The 22777-nt window shown below is 34.5% G+C and overlaps 2 protein-coding genes across 5 annotated transcripts in view; both read left to right on the forward strand.

Moving 5' to 3' along the window:
* LOC143063402 (histamine H2 receptor-like) overlaps positions 1–14662 on the forward strand; it is a 33087-nt gene extending 18425 nt beyond the window's left edge. The window contains exons 1-2 of one of the 3 annotated variants that reach the window (XM_076235539.1): positions 9979–10119; positions 13423–14662. In XM_076235539.1, coding sequence (XP_076091654.1) covers positions 13423–14460 — 1038 coding nt within the window. In that variant the 5' untranslated portion in view covers positions 9979–10119 and the 3' untranslated portion in view covers positions 14461–14662. Of the gene's footprint in view, positions 1–9978; positions 10120–11012; positions 11091–13422 lie in introns of those variants that run through there. The other 2 variants (XM_076235540.1, XM_076235538.1) reach the window with 2 other exon arrangements.
* A 6045-nt stretch (positions 14663–20707) lies between these two features.
* LOC143063403 (transcription initiation factor IIB-like) overlaps positions 20708–22777 on the forward strand; it is a 49129-nt gene continuing 47059 nt past the window's right edge. For both annotated transcript variants that reach the window (XR_012974997.1, XM_076235542.1), the window contains exon 1: positions 20708–20802. Coding sequence is in view for 1 of the 2 variants with exons in the window: in XM_076235542.1 (XP_076091657.1) it covers positions 20783–20802 (20 nt within the window). In the remaining variant the exon portion in view is untranslated. The remainder of the gene's footprint in view (positions 20803–22777) is intronic.

Genomic DNA, 22777 nt, shown 5'->3' on the forward strand with positions numbered 1-22777 from the left:
TCATCTTAATTCTCTTAGAGCAAAACATAATCTGCCTCAAAAGAAAGTTTATAGATATAAGTCAAGAAGATGGGGTATGAGTGCCAATGAGACAACTCTCCATCCAAATAAATATTTATAAAAGTTACAGCCATTATACTAGTAGGTCTTTTACACGGAGCCTTCTCTCACACCGAAAAGCAAGCTATAAAGGCCCCAGAAATGACTAGTGTAAAGCCATTCAAACGGGAAAACCAACGGTTTAATCTATGTAAAAACGAAAAACACTTATGAACCACATCAACAAACGACAACTACTGAACATCAGATGTATGTCTGGAGTATAAATAAGTTGTTAATGCGTCTTTGTGAATAGAACTTTAAACCCCGCCTAGTATATCTTTACACGATCTGGTGAAGAAGAAAACTAAGTATTCTATTCCAAGAAACGTTACCAAATGTCGAAAACTTTCGACAGTAACATCAATAGTTTGATATAAAAACATATAACATGACATAAGATTCAGCTGACGAGATATGATATTTTGGTACTGAGTTAAACCTCGACTATCATGTTGGTGTGGTGTCCGAATCTGTCTTTCAGCTCTGCCAACACCAATAATAGCCTTGCATGAAACTTTACAATCTGTCGGTTCTCGACAAAAGCGGAGCAGTTCATCGTTTCTCTGTGCAACTAGCGATGATCGAAGGTTCAGTCTTTGTGTGACTAACGAAGCAGGTAAACACTTTTCAGTCTCCGTGTAACTAGAAAAGCAGGTAGAACGTTTAGTCTCTGTATAATTGGCGGAGCAGGTAAAAAACGTTAATTCTCTATAAAAAGCGGAGAAAGAAGCGTTCAGTCGGACAGTGTACTTTAGTAACTATCGGATCAGGTAAAAAGCGTTCAGTCTGTGTAGGTAGTAGGGCAGGTCAGTGTTCAGTGTATATTATAAACGGACTCAATATAACTAGCGGAGCAGGTTAGCATTCAGTTTTTGTTTAACAAGCGGAGAAGGTATAAGCGTTCAGTGTATATTATAAACGGACTCAATATAACTAGCGGAGCAGGTTAGCATTCAGTTTTTGTGTAACAAGCGGAGAAGGTATAAGCGTTCAGTATATGATAACTTGTTGAGCAGGTATAATCGTTCAGTATTTGTTTAACAAGCGGAGCATGAATAAGCGTTCAGTTTCTGTATATCAAGCAGAGCAGGTATAAGTATTCATAATCTGTAAAACAAGCGGAACAGATATAAGCATTTAGTAAATATAACTAGCGGAGCAATTATAAGCTTTCAGTATCTATAACAAGCGGAGCAGGTATAAGTGTTCATAATTTGTATATATATAACAAGCGGAGCAGGTATAAGCGTTCATTATCTGTATAACAAGTGGAGCAGGTATAAGCGTTCATTATCTGTATAACAAGCGGTACAGGTGTAAGCGTTCAGTATATATTCTATAAAAAGCGGAGCAGATATAAACGTTCAGTATCTGTATAACAAGTGGAGCGGGTATAAGCGCTCAGTCTTAGAATAACAAGCGGAGTAGGGATAAGCGTTCAGTATCTGTATAACAAGCGGTACAGGGATAATCTGTATAGCAAGCGAAGCAGGTTTAAGCATTCTTAATCTATAACTTTTGGAGCAAGTATGAGCGTTTAGTATTTGTATAACTAGCGGAACAGGTCTAAGCGTTCAGTATCTGTATAAAAGCGGAGCAGGTATAAGCGTTAAGTATCTGTATATCAAGCGGAGCAGGTATAAGTGTTCATAATCTATTTAAAAACGGAGCAGGTATAAGCGTTCTGTATCTATAACTAGCGGAGCAAGTATAAGCGTTCAGTATCTATAACATTGTGCGATTGAACATGGACGACTGTCACTTGAAATAGAAGGTATTTTGGACAGGTTTAGGAAATCAGCATTGCGATTGACCATCTAAGGACAATGCAATCGTTGTTGCAAGTAAGGCCAGTAAGAGGTTCTTGAAATGTAGAGAACGTGGAACTCTAGATAACACAAGGCATTAGAATTAAAGAATTTATGAGTTTACAAAAAAGGCTTTACTGTTTAGTAATTTTTAGGGTTCTCGTTTTAGTGCAAGAGTTTGATCACCAGTAATATGCTTATGATGTGTTCTTTCGGGAGTAAAGTCGGTTATTACCATGGATTAAGTATATACTAAGGTGATCCCAGATGAAATTGAATAAATCAAGAATTTGAAATTGATACTATAAACTTGAAGAGTATTAGTTCAGGATAAAAATAGGCTAAAAATATTGATAGGTCATAGAGCTACTTTTCGAGATACAAGTACTTGAATTATATATATAAAATATGGTAGGAAAACGCTGACTCCGTCTTTTACCCTATATTTGTGTTGGTATTATTTGGGTCTCAATCAAAAACAAAGAAATCAAGAATCAGCTTAAATTTGTCTTATATTTAAGAATTGAATGCTTCTTTTTGTAACTTTATTGGGGTGTAAAAGCGTTGACCGAAGTACATTTTGTATGAAGCGCGGATGTAACAGACATCTAATGTAATTTCTAAAAGATAAATAGGTGTTATAGGGGAAATTTATTCACCTTGTATCGTATGGAAAAACAGCAAGGAATCCGAACATTTGACACAAATCCAAAACCTCACCTTAGTACATCCTTGAGATGATAATTTGTATTGGGTTAAAAGCGATCCAGTGTTAGAATTTAAAAACAATTAAAAAGGTAATAAAATTTAGATTAAGTCAATACACAGAATGTATAGCAAGTCATTGACTTTCAAAGCAAAGCCAGACAAGCATATATATATATATATATATAACTCGTCTAAACATCAACCCACCAATGTTAGATCTGTAAATTTGCTTTCGCAAATTTTTGGTTCTTCCCTCGCCGGGATTCGAACCCATGCTACTGTGATATCGTGACACCAAATCGCCTGCACTACAGCCGTCCCGCTAGACCACACGACCACCTGGGCTCTCAAAAAAAGAGCTTTCGCTGGCCGTGTGTTACCTTTCCACGTCAGTTTTAATCTAGCGGCGTACTGCAGTACATGATATATAAGGCATGAAGATGTTATTGTTACAGATCAGCTAAATTATCTATAGTAAAGGATCGTACAAATTAATGTAAGATACAGTCACAGAAAATAATTATATTTATAAGTACGTCTGAGTCAGTGACAACCCTACAACAGATGTATCCATCGGATCGCCATCAATGATGGTGATACATGGCTGTGTACATAATGTATATACAACTCGTCTAAACATCAACCCAACAATCTTATATCTGTAAATTTGCTTTCGCAAATTTTTGGTTCTTCCCTCCCCGGGATTCGAACCCATGCTACTGTGATGGAACTGATTACAATGATCTAGGAAATCTTGCAAATGTTCTGCAGTATCGTACCATTTCATGTCAATATCATCAATAAAACGGAGCCATGACAAGGGTGTGTATGGCACACTCAAAAGGATGCGTTCTTCGAGATCCCCCATAAAAATGTTGGCAAAAGAAGGTGCCATTTTTGTTCCCATACTAGTTCCGTCAATCTGTAAAAAGTGCTTGTCGTTGAAAATAAAGTTGTTATTTTCAAGCACTAGCTTGAGCAATTGAACTAGACAGTCAGTTTGGGGATGTTTATCCTTTCGAGTATTCCATACTTTTTCACACGCGGCAATTCCTTCATCTTTTGGAATAGTTGTGTATAAAGAACACACATCCATTGAAACCAAAATTGTGTTGTTAGGTAAAGGACTAAAGGAATTCATTTTCTTCAAATAGTCAGTCGTATCTTGAATATGAGATGGTAGTTGCTTAACATGTGGTCTGAGGTGGTAATCAACAAATTCTGAAATTTTTTCGGTGGGATGGCCATTAGCTGATACTATAGGTCTCCCTGGGATCCCTTCTTTGTGGAGTTTTGGAAGTAAGTAAAATCGACCGGCTGTGCACGTTTCGTCTGGGCGTAGATAATCGTACGTATCGTCATCAATTTGTTTATCTTTATTCATTTCTGAGAGGACGTTATTAATTTTTTTGCTGATTTCTTTGGTTGGATCACATGTTAGTTCTTTATAAAATTTAGCGTTTGAGAGTTGACGATTTCCTTCTTCGATGTAGTCTGCCTTGTTCATCACTACAACGCCACTTCCTTTGTCAGCTTGTTTGATAACAATTTTGTCACGGTCTTTTAAGTTTATCATGGCTTGACTTTCTGACTTTGAAATATTTCTGACTTGTTTACACACATTTGCAAGATTTCCTAGATCATTGTAATCAGTTCCATCACTCAATTAAATTTACATCTGAATTTTCAAGCGAGAAAATTGCTTTTCTCGACACCACCACATTTGTAAAAAACGGGGTCATGACAACCGATCTCCACAGAAAGAAAACTGATAAACACCAGTTCCTTTCTCCAAAAAGTTGTCACCCGAAACACTGCTCCAGGAGTATACCTTACAGTCAAGCCATCAGACTAAAGCGAATTTGCTCCTCGGAATCCAAACTTAACTATCGTTTGGGACAACTAAAAACACAGCTGAAATCAAGAGGATATAAAACCAAAAATATCACAGACGCTTTTGATAAAGCCCAAGAAAAAGATCGAGCTAGCCTCATGGAATACAAAGATAAGACGACCCGTGCAGATAGAATTCCGTTTGTTGTAACCTTCCATCCCGATTTGACAAATATTTCATCTACTATCCGAAAGCACTGGCGTCTTATCGAAAATGACTCTTCCTTAAAAGAAATTTTTCCATCACCTCCTGTTATTGCCTATCGCAGACCCAAAAATCTCAAAGACATACTTGTGACATCAAAAGTAAAGAAACAAGAAACTTCTAAATTTGGGTGTTACAAACAATGCGGTAGAAGCAATTGTAAGTGCTGTAAAGCCGCCAACACTGACTACTCTTTCAGCAGCACAGTAACAAAGCAGCGATACAACATCTATGTTACATCTAATTGCAAAACGGAAAATAGTATTTATATTTTACTTGTGGAACTTGCAAGCTGCAGTATGTTGGTGAAACAGAAACTACATTCAACATCAGACTTAACAATCACCGGTCGTTCTATACAAAAGGAAGAAACTGTCCAATTACGAGACACCTCTTAAGAACAGGACATACTTTTGATAATATCACCTTTCAAATAATTGAGGTAAATCAAAATTGGGACTCCGAAAGGAGAAAACAGAGAGAAAGGTTCTGGATGCATCAGCTACGTACTCTTGAACCTGATGGACTTAATGAGAGGGATGAAAAACAGTTCTACCCAAAACCAAAGGAATAAATCATGAATTTCATTCTATTTAACTAAAACAACTATTTGTTTAGATTTAAAAATTGTTATGTACAATAAACGGCAAAAATATGTTGTATATACCCCATCAATCAATGTATATAACTTTTACACAAAAACATCAAGCTACAAAGATATTTTTTGTCATGCATCCGATTTCACCTAGATAGATGCACACGCCCGATGAAGCTAAATTGTTGGGTTGATGTTTAGACGAGTTATATATATAAAACATATATAGAATATTGTCTGAGGAAAGATAATTTACGTTGAATAGCAGATGAAATATTCCAAACAGGACTAATTCTCTCGAGCTAATTCTGGCAGGTCACCTTTACGGCTTCAACAATCATGAAAACCATACTTCTAGGTCATTTGGTCTCTGGTACAGAGTTGTCTCATATCGCATCTTCTTATTGTATTGATTTATAAACGGTATTTACAGATCAGTAAATATGTCTTAAAAATCATACACAATAAGCAGGGGCGGATCCAGGATTTCCGATTAGGGGGGGCGCAAAGTTTTATATTCGCCGAGCGGAGCGAGGCGAAAAATTTTTTGAGGTAAAATTATTGAAATATTCTTCTAAAGGGGTGCAATCAGAGACATATAATACAGTATTATATGTCTCTGGTGCAATGTAGGTATTTCGAACTATAGTGAGGTAAAATTAGCGAGAAATGTTAAAAAGTTTCAAGCAGAAACCGCCTTAATCTACCCTGCCAACAATCTACAATCACTAAAGACTGACTTATGGATGGACGGACAGAGGTAAAACATGCAATATGTTCCTGTTCCGCGAAGAACCTTAGAGTTATGATGGCAAAATCTCCTACAAATTAGAAAAATCTACAACAATTTTCAAACACCCCTTACTAACACATTAAGATATTCATATTGCACATATGAGTTTATAAAGCTACAGTAATAAAGCTGCAGCCCAAAAAAACAGAAGATCATGCGAACTATTTATTTTGATTTTGTGTTCCAATGCAAACCAATCTAAAACCAAGACACCAGCACTTGTTGTAAAATTATCTGTATAGCAATACCAGGTAATACATATCTCAACTTATCATTGAAAGACATGGTGCTGGTAGTTGTCTAAGCCAATTGTACATGGTTTCAATAATGTGAAATGAAACCGGTTCACTAAAAAATTACTCTAACACTCCATTACATCAGCTTGCTTAAGACGATGGCAATGTAAAGAGTTGAGATAGACAGCTCACCTTGACCAATACTAGTATTAGATTTTGCAAACAAAAATTTCTACTTTTCTCCGTGATTTTTAATTGACCTTTCATAGTATCTGTTTTTACTTTTTTTAATTTTCGGAGGTCGTACCAGACTTTATATTTACTGTGTTCACCACAAACCATTAAAATCAGAATGAGATGCATAAGTCCTTCATGGCTTCCATAAACATTACATTGAACACCAAATCGGAGGACTTACCTTGTTTGTATTGGATACCAAAGCTTCATAAAATTCCGTACAAACAACGGTATATTGCTGGCTCATCTTCATGTTCCACTAAAGAATTGTCCATTAGATTGACTAAAATTTTATCCGCAGTGAAAGAGGGTCTTCAGAAATACTGTGAAACTGTTTACTCGCGTAGTGGTATTAACCATATGTGGATTCTTAAAAATTCTAAAGAACTTCTAGACAATTTTAAATCTCGGTCTATTTCTGAAATTAGTTCTATCAAAACTTTTGATTTTTCAACCCTGTATACCACCATTCCCCATGTGAAATTGAAAAATCGCCTAAAAGAAATAATCCACAATGCCTTTCAACATAAAAATGGTAGCATACGCTATAAATTTATTACTTTGGGATTTCATAAGGCATATTTCGTTAATAGTGACAAACAAAAAGGTAAAACCTGCTACACAAAAGAACAAGTGGTCAGTATGCTGGAGTTTCTTATCGACAACATATTTGTTGAGTTTGGAGGTAGACTTTTTCAACAAACTGTCGGCATTCCTATGGGAACGAACTGCGCGCCTCTCCTTGCTGACCTCTTCTTGTTTTCATATGAATCGGAGTTCCTTCAGACACTTGTCAAAAACAAGAAGATCAAAGAAGCCAGGTTATTTAATTTCACTTTCAGATATATTGATGATGTTCTTTCCATTAACAATCCTAACTTTTCTGATTGGGTTCCATTAATATATCCACCAGAACTAGAAATTAAAGAGACAACAGACACGGCTTCATCCGCCTCATTTTTAGACTTATACCTCGAATTTGACATACACAGTCATCTTAGTACCAGAATCTATGACAAACGAGACGATTTTGATTTTGAAATTATCAATTTCCCCCACCTTAGTAGCAACATACCAACTTCACCTGCATATGGAATATACATTTCCCAACTTATTCGGTATTCAAGGGCTTGCAGCTCCTACTCAGACTTTGTAAAACGTCACCAGTGTCTGAGCAGAAAGTTGATGAACCAGGGGTATGTCAAAGAACGTCTCGTCCTTTTTCTAAAAAAGTTCATCGGAAGGTACCCAGAACTTGTTGATAAATATTCCGTATCAACTTCACAAATAATACACGATGGTCTTGAAGTATAGATTTTGCGTACTGACGTTGTTTATCATCTTAATTACGTGTTATATTATTCTTTTATTTGTCTTCATTAATATTACTTTTACTGTTGTCTGTTTTTTTAGATATCCTTTTGACGTAACTCTGTGCTTATGTATCCCATCATACTTTGAACGACAAAATTATTTTATGATGTGACTCTGTACCTATGTATCTTGTCATACTTTGAATGACAAAATTATTTTATGATGTGACTCTGTACCTATGTATCTTGTCATACTTTGAATGACAAAATTATTTTATTCATTAATATTACTTTTACTGTTAACCAACTTTTTTTGTGATATACATTTTACGTGACTCTGTACTTATGTATCACGTCATACTTTGAACCACACTATTATTTTATTTATTTTTATTACTTTAACTGCTAAGTCAGTGTTTGTTATATCTATTTTGCGTGACTGTATTTATGCATCCCGTCATACTTTGAACGACAAAATTATTTCATGTCTACCTGTGCGAATTTCAAACGCGCAATTTTACACCAGTACCCATACCCTCCTTCCTTGATGGGTGCATTTTACATAGACAAATATAATCGTATAATATAATCAAAATGAGGATGTTAATTTGATGTATGCCTTTTTGTGCTTCTTCGTTACATTTGTTGTTTTTATAGTGATTAAGATGATAACACAATGTTGACTGCTGTACCCCTATTTTTGACATTTTTACCTATTATGTCTGTTTGTTTTGTTCACGCATCGGTGACTATATAATGGAATTTGATGCGACTGTCATACAAGTGAGAGGTTTAGCTAGCTATAAAACCAGGTTCAATCCACCATTTTCTACATTTGAAAATGCCTGTACCAAGTCAGGAATATGACAGTTCTTGTCCATTCGTTTTTGATGCGTTTTGTTATTTGATTTTGCCATGTGATTATGGACTTTCCGAATTGATTTTCCTCTGAGTTCAGTATTTTTGTGATTTTACTTTTTACGTAGTTATGTTTATTTTCTGGGGATCCCATGCATTTAATACAGTACATAATTCGGCAAACTTCCAGGTTGCAAGTAAAAAATATATAAAGACACAGAGAAACAAAATATAAACTAACATTTCGCTCGAAACAGTATTTCTGTATATCTTTCATTAAGGACATTACATGTAAGAAAGAATCTCACATAGACAGCTCCGCTTTTGACACATTTCTTTGAAGTATATAATATTTATAGAACTTGAATAAATCGTAGGTCAGTTAATTAGTTATCACGAGTTCGTGGTCTAGTGGTTAAGACCGATGGCTACAGTACTGAAGGTCCCCAGTTCGATTCTCACTCGGGGTGCTAAAAATATCAGCATATCAGAAGGATAATTTTCACCCTCTCACACACATCTCTGGTACCCAGAGTTTAAACTAGAATGGGTACTTTGGGGGCCTCGGTTGGACAAAGTTGTCCCTTTCAATCTTCTGATATCTCTCTGGTTTGTCTGTTTCCACCGAGTGGCCCGGTGGTTCTCTCCGAGTACTTCGGCTTCCTCCACCATAATAACAGACTGCCCGGTGTCCTAGCACTCCCTTTGTGTTGGGTGGGGATTGATTGTCCTTGTAAAAATAATTGTCGTATAAACATACGTTAGTGACACATCTCCATTAATCCCGTTAGTGAGTGAACATGGATGCCACTGTACCCTCGCAGTTTTCGAGGGGTTCTTCGGATATCGGAGGCATTTACCAGTACATACATACATACATATCACGTTGATTCTATTAAACTGACTGCTTTATGTACTTTAAACTGTTCAAAAAAATGGAATGGTCTCTTCTGATACTTAAAAAAGTTTGAAGACAACCCATGCTTTGCAAATTTTAGGGGGGGGGCGCACGCCCGCCACGCCCCCGCCTAAATCCGCCCATGAATTAAGAATTAAAAAAACATAACTTATAATAACAAATAATAATGGTAATAAATTAAGACTAAACTGAAAACCCTTAGCATAAAACCTGGTTAAAATGTCGTAATAAATACATAAGTAAATAATAAACAAATATATAATTATATTTTCTTAGAAAAATATAGTTAAAAGCGTTAGCATTTACAGCCCCACGTATTCCTGCTATCGATTATGGTTTCTGCAGCTGTATTTCAAAAGCGCATGCGTACCTAAATATTTAGAATTGTATTAGCATTATAAAGAAACATGGTATGTGAAGAGTAAAAGACAAAAGAGGGAAAACAAACAAATGTGAGTAAAATATATTTTGTATACGACCAAGAAGAATCATATTTCAATATTGCAGGATCAAGCCTCCGTGGGACTTGGCCGTCATATTTGTAATACCAAACGTCTACACTATCATACACAGTAAGATTGATACTACAAGTTCCAACCAAAACACATTCGATTTGGGACAGAGCCAAGAACATTTTGTAGTTAACTTATAAATGAGACATAAGTTTCGTTGTCAGGTCATTTTAACAAAAAGAATTCCAAGGCGTAATATATATTTGATAATTTATAGTAGTGGTCTCTCAGCATTGTGCTACTGTTATTATATATGGTTAAGATTATTTTTTATAATTGATATGTACAAACACTTTTTGCATAGACGGTCAGTGTCTGTTCATTGCACCAAAGTTTGTATGTGCTACAAATAAAACTAACATTTTAGCCATCTGCCTGTAATTTGAATAGACGTTATAAATTTCATAATAAAATCAGGCCTACTAGAGGAAATATTCTGTAATGTTATTTTACCGGGAACAATTATTACAGTATTTGTTTCTAACAGAATAAAGGGTATAGAATATGTGTTCCAGCAGGGACAGATATTATGGCATTATTTATGACAAGGTTTTCAGAGGAACTTATGATAGACGGAATACAAATATGCGTTGAAACCACCAATTAGGCTTAATTCAGTTACGATTTCACATTTTCTAAATATAGACAAAGCTTAGTTATTTCCTACTTTCCACTCTACATGTTAGCAGTTAAATTTTAGTCTTTTCCTGTAAACACCGAATTTATTAACGTGTTGACAGCTAAATTTCAATGTTTTTACATAAGTTCATAAGGCCGATAAAAAATATCGTCCTGTCAAAAAACTAATTTCGCGTTTACATGAATTCCCCTTAAGCGACATATCTTAGACATGAAACAGTTTATTACAAAGTAGTTTTAATTTACTTACACGGACAAGCGGTTTTGAAAAGGTAGGCTATATTTTTTTATGTAAAAAACTAGAAAAAGACACAAAGGATACAAAAAAACGTGGACGCGACTGATGCTGATAGGTTATTGATCAAAGACAGATAACTCTGATGAAATACTGAAAAGTAGCTAGCGTTCTATATATATATATAATATAAGGTTTGAGGAGTATGGAAAACATTGTGCAGGTCTGGTAAGAACTACATCCGGCCAAGCGAAAGTTGCACATGACTATTCCGTATGCCAAAATAAAGATTAGAAGTGCTCAACAACCCCCTAACCTTGGACAGGGGTCAAAGGACTATAAACTCATCATAGATACCAGACTCATAGATACTCGACTTTTAAATGTTTGTACGCAAGCCGCGTGTTTCGTCTATAAATGACGGACTCGTTAGTGCCGCTCGAATAAAAAAATGTTCCGAAGGCAAAACAAAGTAATGGATTAAATTTCAGACAAGCCTTATACGGGGTTGACCCTTTCGGTTTCGGTATTCATACGAGCAAGTCTTTCCAAAGTTTATATGTACAGGGCCGTAACTACCTATGATGAATTTTCTACACCAATTTTTTTTTTTTGAAGTAATAAAATGAAATATTGACAATATGTCCACGAAGAATTTGAATTTATAGTACAAACAACACAAGTTTGCAGTTTTAACAGTGTTATCATGATACGTGATATATGTCATTTTCAGGATTTTTGATCGATAGTGAAACGTTTCAGTATTTGTTTGTTTTTTTTTGTTCGTGTGGCCGTCCGTCTGTTATTCAGTATTCGTGCGAGAACTCATATTAAACTTTGCTTTTCGATAATTTTGAATAAAACAACTGTTCAGATTTATTTAGGGACTCAATTAAGCATAGGAAGTTCCCTTTGTATTGTGAATCTTTAATAATATCGGAAATTCGTTACCAGCTGAATCAGCAGTTCGATCATTTTTAACGTTTCCCGATCGTACGAGTACATTATGGTCTTAATACCTTAGTAGTTAAACACTCCCATTCGTTGTAGCAGGGACTTTCTATACTAAGTATAATATATACTAGTATAGAAAGTCCCTGGTTGTAGTTATATACATGTTTGTTCAGCTTTCAAAAATATTGAAATTCAAGGTCCTCGATAAAAAAAAAATATATCTTGCGTTCTATAATCTTGCTTTATATGTTTTTTTTTTTTTTAACTTACTAGTTTGGTTTCTAACAAAAAGATTTTTAAGTACAAATAATAATTGTTTGCATAAAAATTGCTTCCAGGATCCAACAATACTTATGTTTCTTAAAGAAAGGAAATCGAAGGAAAACGGGTCATTTTAGCTAGATTTTATTGAGAAAAACATCCGCGGTCACAGTGTATTTAATGTTGATAATTAAAGGTCAAAGTACGGCCTTCAAGACTGAGCCAATAAGACTGAGCATTGGCTCAGTCACCCCGAACAGCAATCTCAGTTTGTTTTTGCATAAAAATTGCTTCCAGGTTCAAGTAATACGGATGTTTCTTAAAGTAAGGAAATCGAATGAAAAAGGGTCCTGATGAAGGTAAATCCAGAATAGCGCTTCGGACGCAATAACTTATTAAACGTGTTGTTTTCCATTTTTTTTAGCCATTTTAATAAGAGGAAAAAATCGGCGGAGGCTGCGCCCCCAACCCCCTCTTTTAGGGGCCTCATTCGGCGGCCCCCAAACCCCTGCCTCCCCAGAATTCGAACCCTAGTTACGGCTCTGATGTAGTCTACTAGATGTCACTTGATGAAGATTATTACACAAACACGCGATAAGCGTACTGAAATCGTTTACATACGCTAAATATACTAGCTAGTACTCAAATACATTTCTTGCTAAAATATAACATGTTTTAAACCAATTAAAATTGTTTTACTGAACTTGTGCTACTTCAGATCTATTTATAGACAAGAAGATGTGGTGTGATTGCCAATGAGACAACTGTCCAAAAGAGACCAAAAAGACACAGAAACTAACAACCATAGGTCACCGTACAGCCTTCAACAATGAGCAAAGCCCATACCGCATAGTCAGCATTAAAAGGCCCCGAAATGACAATGTAAAACATTCAAACGTGAAAACTAACGGCCTTCTTTATTTACAAAAAATGAACGAAGAACAAATATGTAACACATAAACAAACGACAACCACTGAATTACAGGCTCCTCACTTGGGACAGGCACATACATACATAATGTGTCGGGGCTAAACTTGTTAGCGGGTTCCCAACCCTCCCCTAACCTGGGACAGGGGTATAACAGTACAACATAAGAACGAACTGTAAAAATCATTTGAAAACTGTGTTTATCTTTTAACTGTTATCGTTTCAGATGTTTCCAATGGAGGAGATTAACTTTGCCATTAACTATACTGAGAGCGATGACTTAACCATCGATGCCTCTCCAGCAATAGGGGACAAAGATACACTGCTGATTATAATGGACTGTTTAGTTAATGTATTTGTTCTACTGCTAAATATCTCTCTTGCAGTATTAATACTCTGTCACTCAAAGATACGACAACAATTATTCTATTGGAGGGTTTTAAATTTATGTTTGTCTGACCTTATCGTTGGGGTATTAGTGCTTCCGTTTGGAATAAGTTACACGCACAACTATGCTTGGCTTCATGGTCATGTACTTTGTCAAACGTATGTTATCCTCGATGTTACACATTTTGGATTTTCTTCTTTAGTTATTACAACGATGTGCGCGGACAGATTCTTGTCGAAACTTTTGGAGCTGTATCCGGATAAACTACAGATAATAAAATTTGTGCAACTGTTTCTGTTCATTATGCCTTGGCTTTTCACATTATGTGTTTTCCTGCCATTACTATTATCAAGCGTTAAGACGATGGGTGTCGTGTTCCGCCATACTTGTGGTTTTATATTACATGACGATATGCTAGTTCCGACAGCCGTTGTTGCATACTTGATACCAAATTTACTGTTAATCTTGACAACTGTTATCATGTTAATTATTTACAAAGTAAAACGCCCTGTTTGGTATCGACTGGACGAACCAGAGGCTCCTGGAAGTCACATCACTCCACATCTTAGATCCTCCACCATTGCAACATTAATTGTTAGTTGTATTACAATGTTGTTCTGGTTCCCTTATTTGGTCAATATGTTTATAATGGTAACCTGTAGATCTCACCGGTGCTTTCCAGGTTTGGAGGTCTTCAAAGCAACATTGATACTGTGTACTCTGACATCATTATTTACACCTTGCCTCTGGTTAAGTGATGATGAGATACGAACAGCTGCGAAACAGTCCGTTCGGAGGATACGGGCGTTTTGTTTGAAACCATTGGTTGTGCGGGAACAACAATACAATGAACACATAAACGAAGAAGATTTATAATCGGTCAATATACTTTTGATCTAACAGTTTATATCTTGAAATAAGCTTTTAAAGTCAATATGTCTATACACAAGAAAACTGTTTGTCTACTTAACTGATTTATGTGTTCAAGCTATGTCAACAATTGCTTATATATAATGTGAAATATTGCCAGTTACTTTATGTTTTAGTTTTACAAAAATAAATCTTTCATTATAGTTTTGAGTAGTAATTTTTTTTTTCGATCACTCTAAACAGTTGGATTGTTATTAAACAGCAAAAAAAAATGACACCTACATAAACAATACAACCATGTAACACAGACAAATCAGTATATCGTGGGTAAAATATCCATCAATCAAAGATATTTGAAGTGTCAACATCTACATCAAACAAAGATATCCTATGTAGCACATCCATTAAACAAAGATATCTTATGTAACACATCCATCAAAGATGTCCTATGTAACACCTCCAACAGACAAAGATGGCATATGTAACACATCAGTCAAACCAGAATACCTAATATAACACATCCGTCAAACCAAGATATTGTATGTAACACATCCGTCAAACCAAGATATCATACGTAACGCAATCATCAAACCATGATATCATATGTAACACATCCATCAAACCTAAGTATCATATGTAACACATCTCTAAAACCAAGATATCATATGTAGCACATCCGCAAGACAAAAATATCTTATGTTGCACCTCAATCAGAGAGATGTCCTATGTAACACATCTATCAAACAAAGATATCTTATGTAGCACATCCACAAGACAAATATATCTTATGTAACACATTAGTCTAACCAAGATATCATATGTAACGCATCCGTCAAACAAATATATCATACATAACACCTCCATCAAACAAAGATACATAATGTTACACATCTGTCATACCAAAATTTCATGTAACATCTCCACCAAACCAAGATAATTTATGTAACACATCCATCAAATAAAGAGATTATAAGTAACACATCCATAAGACCAACATATCATATGTAACACATCCGTCAAACCAAGATACCATATGTAACACATCCATCAAACAAAGAAACATATCCATCAAACCAAGATATCTTATGTAACACATCCATCAAATAAAGAGATTATATGTAACACATCCATAAGACCAACATATCATATGTAACACATCCGTCAAACCAAGATACCATATGTAACACATCCATCAAACCAAGATATCATATATAACACATCCGGCAAACCAGGATATCATATATATAACACATCCGTCAAACCAAGATATTCTATGTAACACATCCATCAAACCAAGATATCATATATAACACATCCGTCAAACCAAGATATTCTATGTAACACATCCGTCAAACCAAGATATCATATGTAACACATCTGTCAAACCAAGATATCATATGTAGCTCAATCATCAAACCAAGATATCATATGTAACACATCCGTCAAACCAAGATAGCATATGTAACGCAATCATCAAACCAAGATATCATATGTAACACATCCGTCAAACCAAGATAGCATATGTAACGCAATCATCAAACCAAGATATCATATGTAACACATCGGTCAAACCAAGATAGCATATGTAACGCAATCATCAAACCAAGATATCATATGTAACACATCCGTCAAACCAAGATAGCATATGTAACGCAATCTTAAAACCAAGATATCATATGTAACACATCCGTCAAACCAAGATATTGTATGTAACACATCCGTCAAACCAAGATATCATATATAACGCAATCATCAAACCATGATATCATATGTAACACATCCATCAAACCAAGATATCATATGTAGCACATCCGCAAGACAAAAATATCTTATGTTGCACCTCAATCAGAGAGATGTCCTATGTAACACATCTATCAAACAAAGATATCTTATGCAGCACATCCACAAGACAAATATATCTTATGTAACACATTAGTCTAACCAAGATATCACATGAAACGCATCCGTCAAACAAATATATCATACATAACACCTCCATCAAACAAAGATACATAATGTTACACATCCGTCAAACCAAAATTTCATGTAACATCTCCACCAAACCAAGATAATTTATGTAACACATCCATCAAATAAAGAGATTATATGTAACACATCCATAAGACCAACATGTCATATGTAACACATCCGTCAAACCAAGATACCATATGTAACACATCCATCAAACCAAGATATCATATATAACACATCCGTCAAACCAAGATATTCTATGTAACACATCCGTCAAACCAAGATATCATATATAACACATCCGTCAAACCAAGATATTCTATGTAACACATCCGTCAAACCAAGATATCATATGTAACGCAATCATCAAACCAAGATATCATATGTAACACATCTGTCAAACCAAGATATCATATGTAACACAATCATCAAACAAGATATCCTATGTAACACATCTATAAAACAAAGATATCTTATGTAGCACATCCACAAGACAAATATATCTTATGTAACACATTAGTCTAATCAAGATATCATATGTAACGCATCCGTCAAACAAATATATCATACATAACACCTCCATCAAACAAAGATACATAATGTAACACATCTGTCAAACCAAAATTTCATGTAACATCTCCACCAAACCAAGATAATTTATGTAACACATCCATCAAACCAAGATATTATATGTAACGCAATCATTAAACCATGATATCATATGTAACACATCTGTCAAACCAAGATATCATATGTAACACAATCATCAAACAAGATATCCTATGTAACACATCTATAAAACAAAGATATCTTATGTAGCACATCCACAAGACAAATATATCTTATGTAACACATTAGTCTAATCAAGATATCATATGTAACGCATCCGTCAAACAAATATATCATACATAACTTACACCTCCATCAAACAAAGATACATAATGTAACACATCTGTCAAACCAAAATTTCATGTAACATCTCCACCAAACCAAGATAATTTATGTAACATATCCATCAAATAAAGATATCATATGTAACACATCCATAAGACCAACATATCATATGTAACACATCCGTCAAACCAAGATATCATATGTAACACATCCATCAAACCAAGATATCATATATAACACATCCGTCAAACCAAGATATTCTATGTAACACATCCGTCAAACCAAGATATCATATGTAACGCAATCATCAAACCAAGATATCATATGTAACACATCCGTCAAACCAAGATATTATATGTAACGCCATCATTAAACCAAGATATCATATGTAACACATCTGTCAAACCAAGATATCTTATGTAACACATCCGTCAAAGGCAAAATATCTTTTGTAACACATCCATCAAACCAAAATATCCTATGTAACATATCTATTAAAGCAATATATTCCGTGTAACACATATGTCAAATAAATATATCTTATGTAGCACATTCATCAGACAAAAATATCTTATTTAGAACCTCTATCAGACAGATATCTTAATATGTAACACATCTATCAAACAAAAATATCATATGCAACACATCCATCAAACTTAGATATCATATGTAACACATCTATCAAACAAAGATATCTTATGATGCACATTCACAAGACAAAAGTATCTTATGAAGCACCTCAATCAGTCAGATATCTTATGAAACACATCAATCAAACCTAGATATCCTATGTAAAACATCTAACAAACCAAGATATATTATTTAACACATCCATCAAACAAAGGTATCATATGTAGCACATCCACAGGACAAAGATATCTTATGTAGCACCTCATTCAGACAAATATCTTATGTAACACATTAGTCAAACCAAGGTATTATAATATTAGTTATCTTGGTGTAATCAGGGGTGTACAGAATTTTACACCGTTGTTGAAAATTCATACACCCTGAGGCGCAGCCGAACGGGTGTATGAATTTTCAACAACGGTGTAAAATTCCGTACACCCCTGATTACACCAAGATAACGAATTAATTTCTTATGAACAATTCCTTTACTCATTTTGAAACCAGGACGTAAAATTGTAAAAATGGTAATGAAAAACTTCCAGCGTAATATTATTTCAATGTCCATAATGCTGCACATTGTCAAATACTTTTTACTTTATTTTTGGAAAAATTCTGAAAATTTTTGTGTTCTTTTGAGTTTACAAAAAAAAAAAAAAAAAATATTTTTTTTTTTTTTTAGCATTTTCTTCTTATTATTTTTTTTCTATATTTTTTGAAAATTTAATTTTTTATTTTTTTTTGGCAAAATTTAATTTTTTTTTAAATTTTGGCAAAATTTTATTTATCCCCGGGTGAACAAGGGTGGGGTGCTATTTACACCGGGGTAGTCAACCAATCAGATTGCAGTATTCTTGCTGCATAAGAAATAACATGTGTTACACACCCGTCAAACAAAGATATCTTATGTAACACAATCATCAAATCAAGATATCTTATATAGCACATCCATCAAACCAAGATATCTTATATAACACATCCATCAAACAAAGATATCCTATGTGATACATTCATCAGACACATTTCTTTTGTAACACATCTATCGAACAAAGATATCGTATGTAACACTTCCATCAGACAAAGATATCTCATGTTTCACCTCCATCAGACAAATATCTTGTGTAACACATCCGCCTAACCAAGGATTTCGTATGTAAAACCTCCATCAGACAAAGATATATTGTGTAATACATCCAACAGAAATATAAATCTTAGAAACACTCCCATCAAACAAAGATATCTTCGGTAATAACATCTACATCAGTCAAAGTTATTTAAGGTGGTAAAACCTCCATCAGACAGTGATATCTATGGTTTTTAAGTATCCATCAGACAAAGATATCTAAGATATTTACACCCCCACTAGACAAAGTTAATTAAGATTTTAACATCTCCATCAGACAAAGATATCTATGTTGGTAACACATCCACATCCACAGATATATAAGGTTTTAATACCTGCAACAGACAACAACAAATAAGGTGTTAAAAACACCTTCATTAGTCAAAGTTATTTAAGATGCTAACATCTCCGTCAGATAAAGTTATTCAAGGTGTTAGGTGTTAACCCCTCCCCCCCCCCCCCGACAATGTTATTTAAGGTGGTAACACCTATATCAGACAAAGATATATTAAGGTTTTTTTAAACATCCCCGTCAGACCCTCAGGCATAGATATCTAAGATGTTAAAGCACCTCCATCGTACAAAGATACGATGGAGGTGCTTTATCGTCTAAATTGGTAACATCTACATATTACAAAGATATCTCAGTTGCTAATATCTCCATTGTACAGATATATAAGGTGTTAACACAGCCATCATACAAAGATATCTAATGTGGTAGCACCTTAATCAAGATACTTAGGTATCAACTCATACTTATAATTATGCCTTGCTTCGGCTGACCCTTTTTTATCAGGAACACTGGGAAACTAAGTTTTATAAGACGCCTGCCATTCACCTGTTGTGGTGGGGAAATTGATTTTCTAGATAAATTGCAGATTCTATTTTTTTAATTCTTTTTTAAATGTTTCAGAAGGAAAGTTAAAAATAACTCCATTAGTTGGTTTTCATTGAAACTTAGGGTGAAAAGGGATTCAACATCGAGTTGGAAAAAAATATTGTTGAAATTTTAGTTCCTGTATGTTTTTGATATTTTCAAAATGAGCGTTTGTGTCGAGAAAAAAAACCCTGTTTTCCCACAGAAAAGATGGATGGTCGGTGCATAAATACATATGGAGCTGAAAAACCAAAAAGAATCTGCTTTGCACAGCCTATCGGTGAATTCAAATTTTAATTATTCCAGTCCTGACAATTCAATAAATATTTACCACTGAACGCTTGATAAGACAATATATATATAGCTGTCATAGTTTCATATTCAGTCTATCATCAGCCCATTTCAGTGTGTTATTAAATATCGAAGTTTTCAAATAAAAAAAATCGATATTTGATTTTAAATTTATCAGAGACATATAATATATTGTAAAAATCTAAAAGCAATTCATGAGCCAACAAGATGTCTCTGGTTCTAAATGTTAAGTTAAGTCAATCCTTTGAAATTAAAACAAAACTATTTATTTTTGATCGATTTTATTTGCATTCCTGTTTTTCTTATCGACCTTTGGAAATGTATCAAAGATGTAATGTAGATCACATTGAAAAAGAATAAATATTGGAAAAGACATTGCGAAAGTCAATGTGTATTGGTCGTGACATATGTCAGGGCATTAGTGTCAGGGCATTAGGGAAACCCGGAATCCGGGAAAATTTCCGCTATATATAAATTAATTTTATCGTCAGAAATCAGAAATAGCCGAATCGTCATTTCGAATCATGGCATCAACAAGCAGAGGGTAAGACACACATTGTATACGACAATAACTACCCAATAAACAGCAATTCTGGAAAAGAAACTTTCCTAGAAAAATTGAAATATCCCCCTATAGACCTGTTACCTGTCTAAATTATCTGAGTAAATCACCCTACTTTCATCCCCCGTTAAGAATTTATTTTATATTTAGTCGGTTGGGGATAATCATCAGAACAACCCTTCGAATGAGGGGTAACCCCTCAATGTAATGACTATTCCTGTTATGAGGGGTTTTAATATTTATTAAAATTATGATAGAAATATTTTTTTTTGGTTAAAATCGCCCTTTCTACATCTATCCTACCGTAGTCTAAAATCGTTCATCTTGTCAGTTCGTTAGGTATTTGTGTTTGAACTTAACACACGGGAAAACTCCGCATTGATGTCACTACGCTACTTCCGGCGAAGAAAAACAATGTAGAATACGTTTTTTCTGCACTTTTGAATAAAAAAACATTTTTGAAGGTAAGTTTTCATTGTTGTTCTCAATTATTGCTAAAAAATGCCAAATTTCTAATGCCCGTTTCAATCCCGACTTCCGAATGTCTAAAAATATTCTAGAACTTCACAAAATCCCACTTCCGGCCTCCATTGCTTTGTGTACATTCCATTCAGCGTCATCAATCTTGTGGCAGGCAATACAGGTCAAGCAAATCGTATTTTTAGGAATTTTAAAATGACATGCTCCTTACGTCTTTCGCGATTTTCCCGCGAAAAAAAACCAACCAAAATGAAAGGAAAACTAATTGAAAAAACTATGCCCATGCCATAATTTTGTACAGGAATATAGAGTAGGTGAATGAAAAATAATTTATCTTTATTTTTCATAGAATTTTCTTTTTATTCATTATAAAAAGATCGATATTCTGACCATCATGACTGAAGATAATTATTCATACAGAATTCCATTGATGTCAAAAGGGATGGCAAAAAAAGAGTTTTCCTGTTGAATTAAACCAAAAATTATTGCAAACTATTTTGAAGCAATATCCCACAAAGAAATAACGTAATTGCCGTAGACTGGAAAATCCCCTAATTGACAGTAGAGCAATTTGATTGGGTAGAACGAATTGACACCGCGTGATTTTGACGCCATTGAAATTTAAATGTAAACAAACAAGGTCAGAAGGTTCAGTATGGGACAGCATCGTACATTTAGTTACTGACAAATAATTATGAGTTACCAAGCTTGACAATGCATGGTAATAAAAAATGAAAGCTAAGTGTACAGAAAAAATAAGAAAAAAATAGCCTTAGGATAACGACTTATCATTACACCTGGATACATCATGACATAAGACGATCCATCAGCACATTGATGACTATATGTCGATGCATCGTAAACAGATTCTTAATAAAATATAACAATTTATGAGTGCAATAATTCAAAAATAATTTTGTCGAAAAAAAAAAAAAACCCACACATTTACATATTTATCCTATCGTAGTCAAAAATCGGTCATCTTGTTAGTTCGTTCGGTATTTGTGTTTGAACTTAACTCACTGGGAAACTACTAATTGACGTCACTATGCTACTTCAAGCGTAGAAAATTAGTGCAGAATACGTTTTTTCTATTCTTGAATAAAAAACATGTCTAAAGGTAAGTATTGCTCAAAAATGCCAATTTTCTAATTACCGTTTCAATCCTGACTTCATGTCTAAAACTTCACAAAATCCCACTTCCGGCCTCCATTGCTTTGTGTACATTCCATTTAGAATCATCAATCTTGGGGCAGGAAGTACAGGTCAAGCAAATCATATTTTTAGGAATTTCAAAATGACATGCTCCTTACATCTTTCGCGATTTCCCCCGCAAAAAAGCCCAACCAAAATGAAAGGAAAACTATATGAAAAAACAATGTCCATGTCATAATTTGGTACAGGAATATAGAGTAGGTTAAAAACAATTTACATTTATTTTTCATAGATTTTTTTTTTTTATTCATTATAAAAAGAT

The sequence above is a fragment of the Mytilus galloprovincialis genome, chromosome 2 (genome assembly GCF_965363235.1).
Source record: "Mytilus galloprovincialis chromosome 2, xbMytGall1.hap1.1, whole genome shotgun sequence".
Classification (NCBI taxonomy): Eukaryota; Metazoa; Mollusca; class Bivalvia; order Mytilida; family Mytilidae; genus Mytilus; species Mytilus galloprovincialis.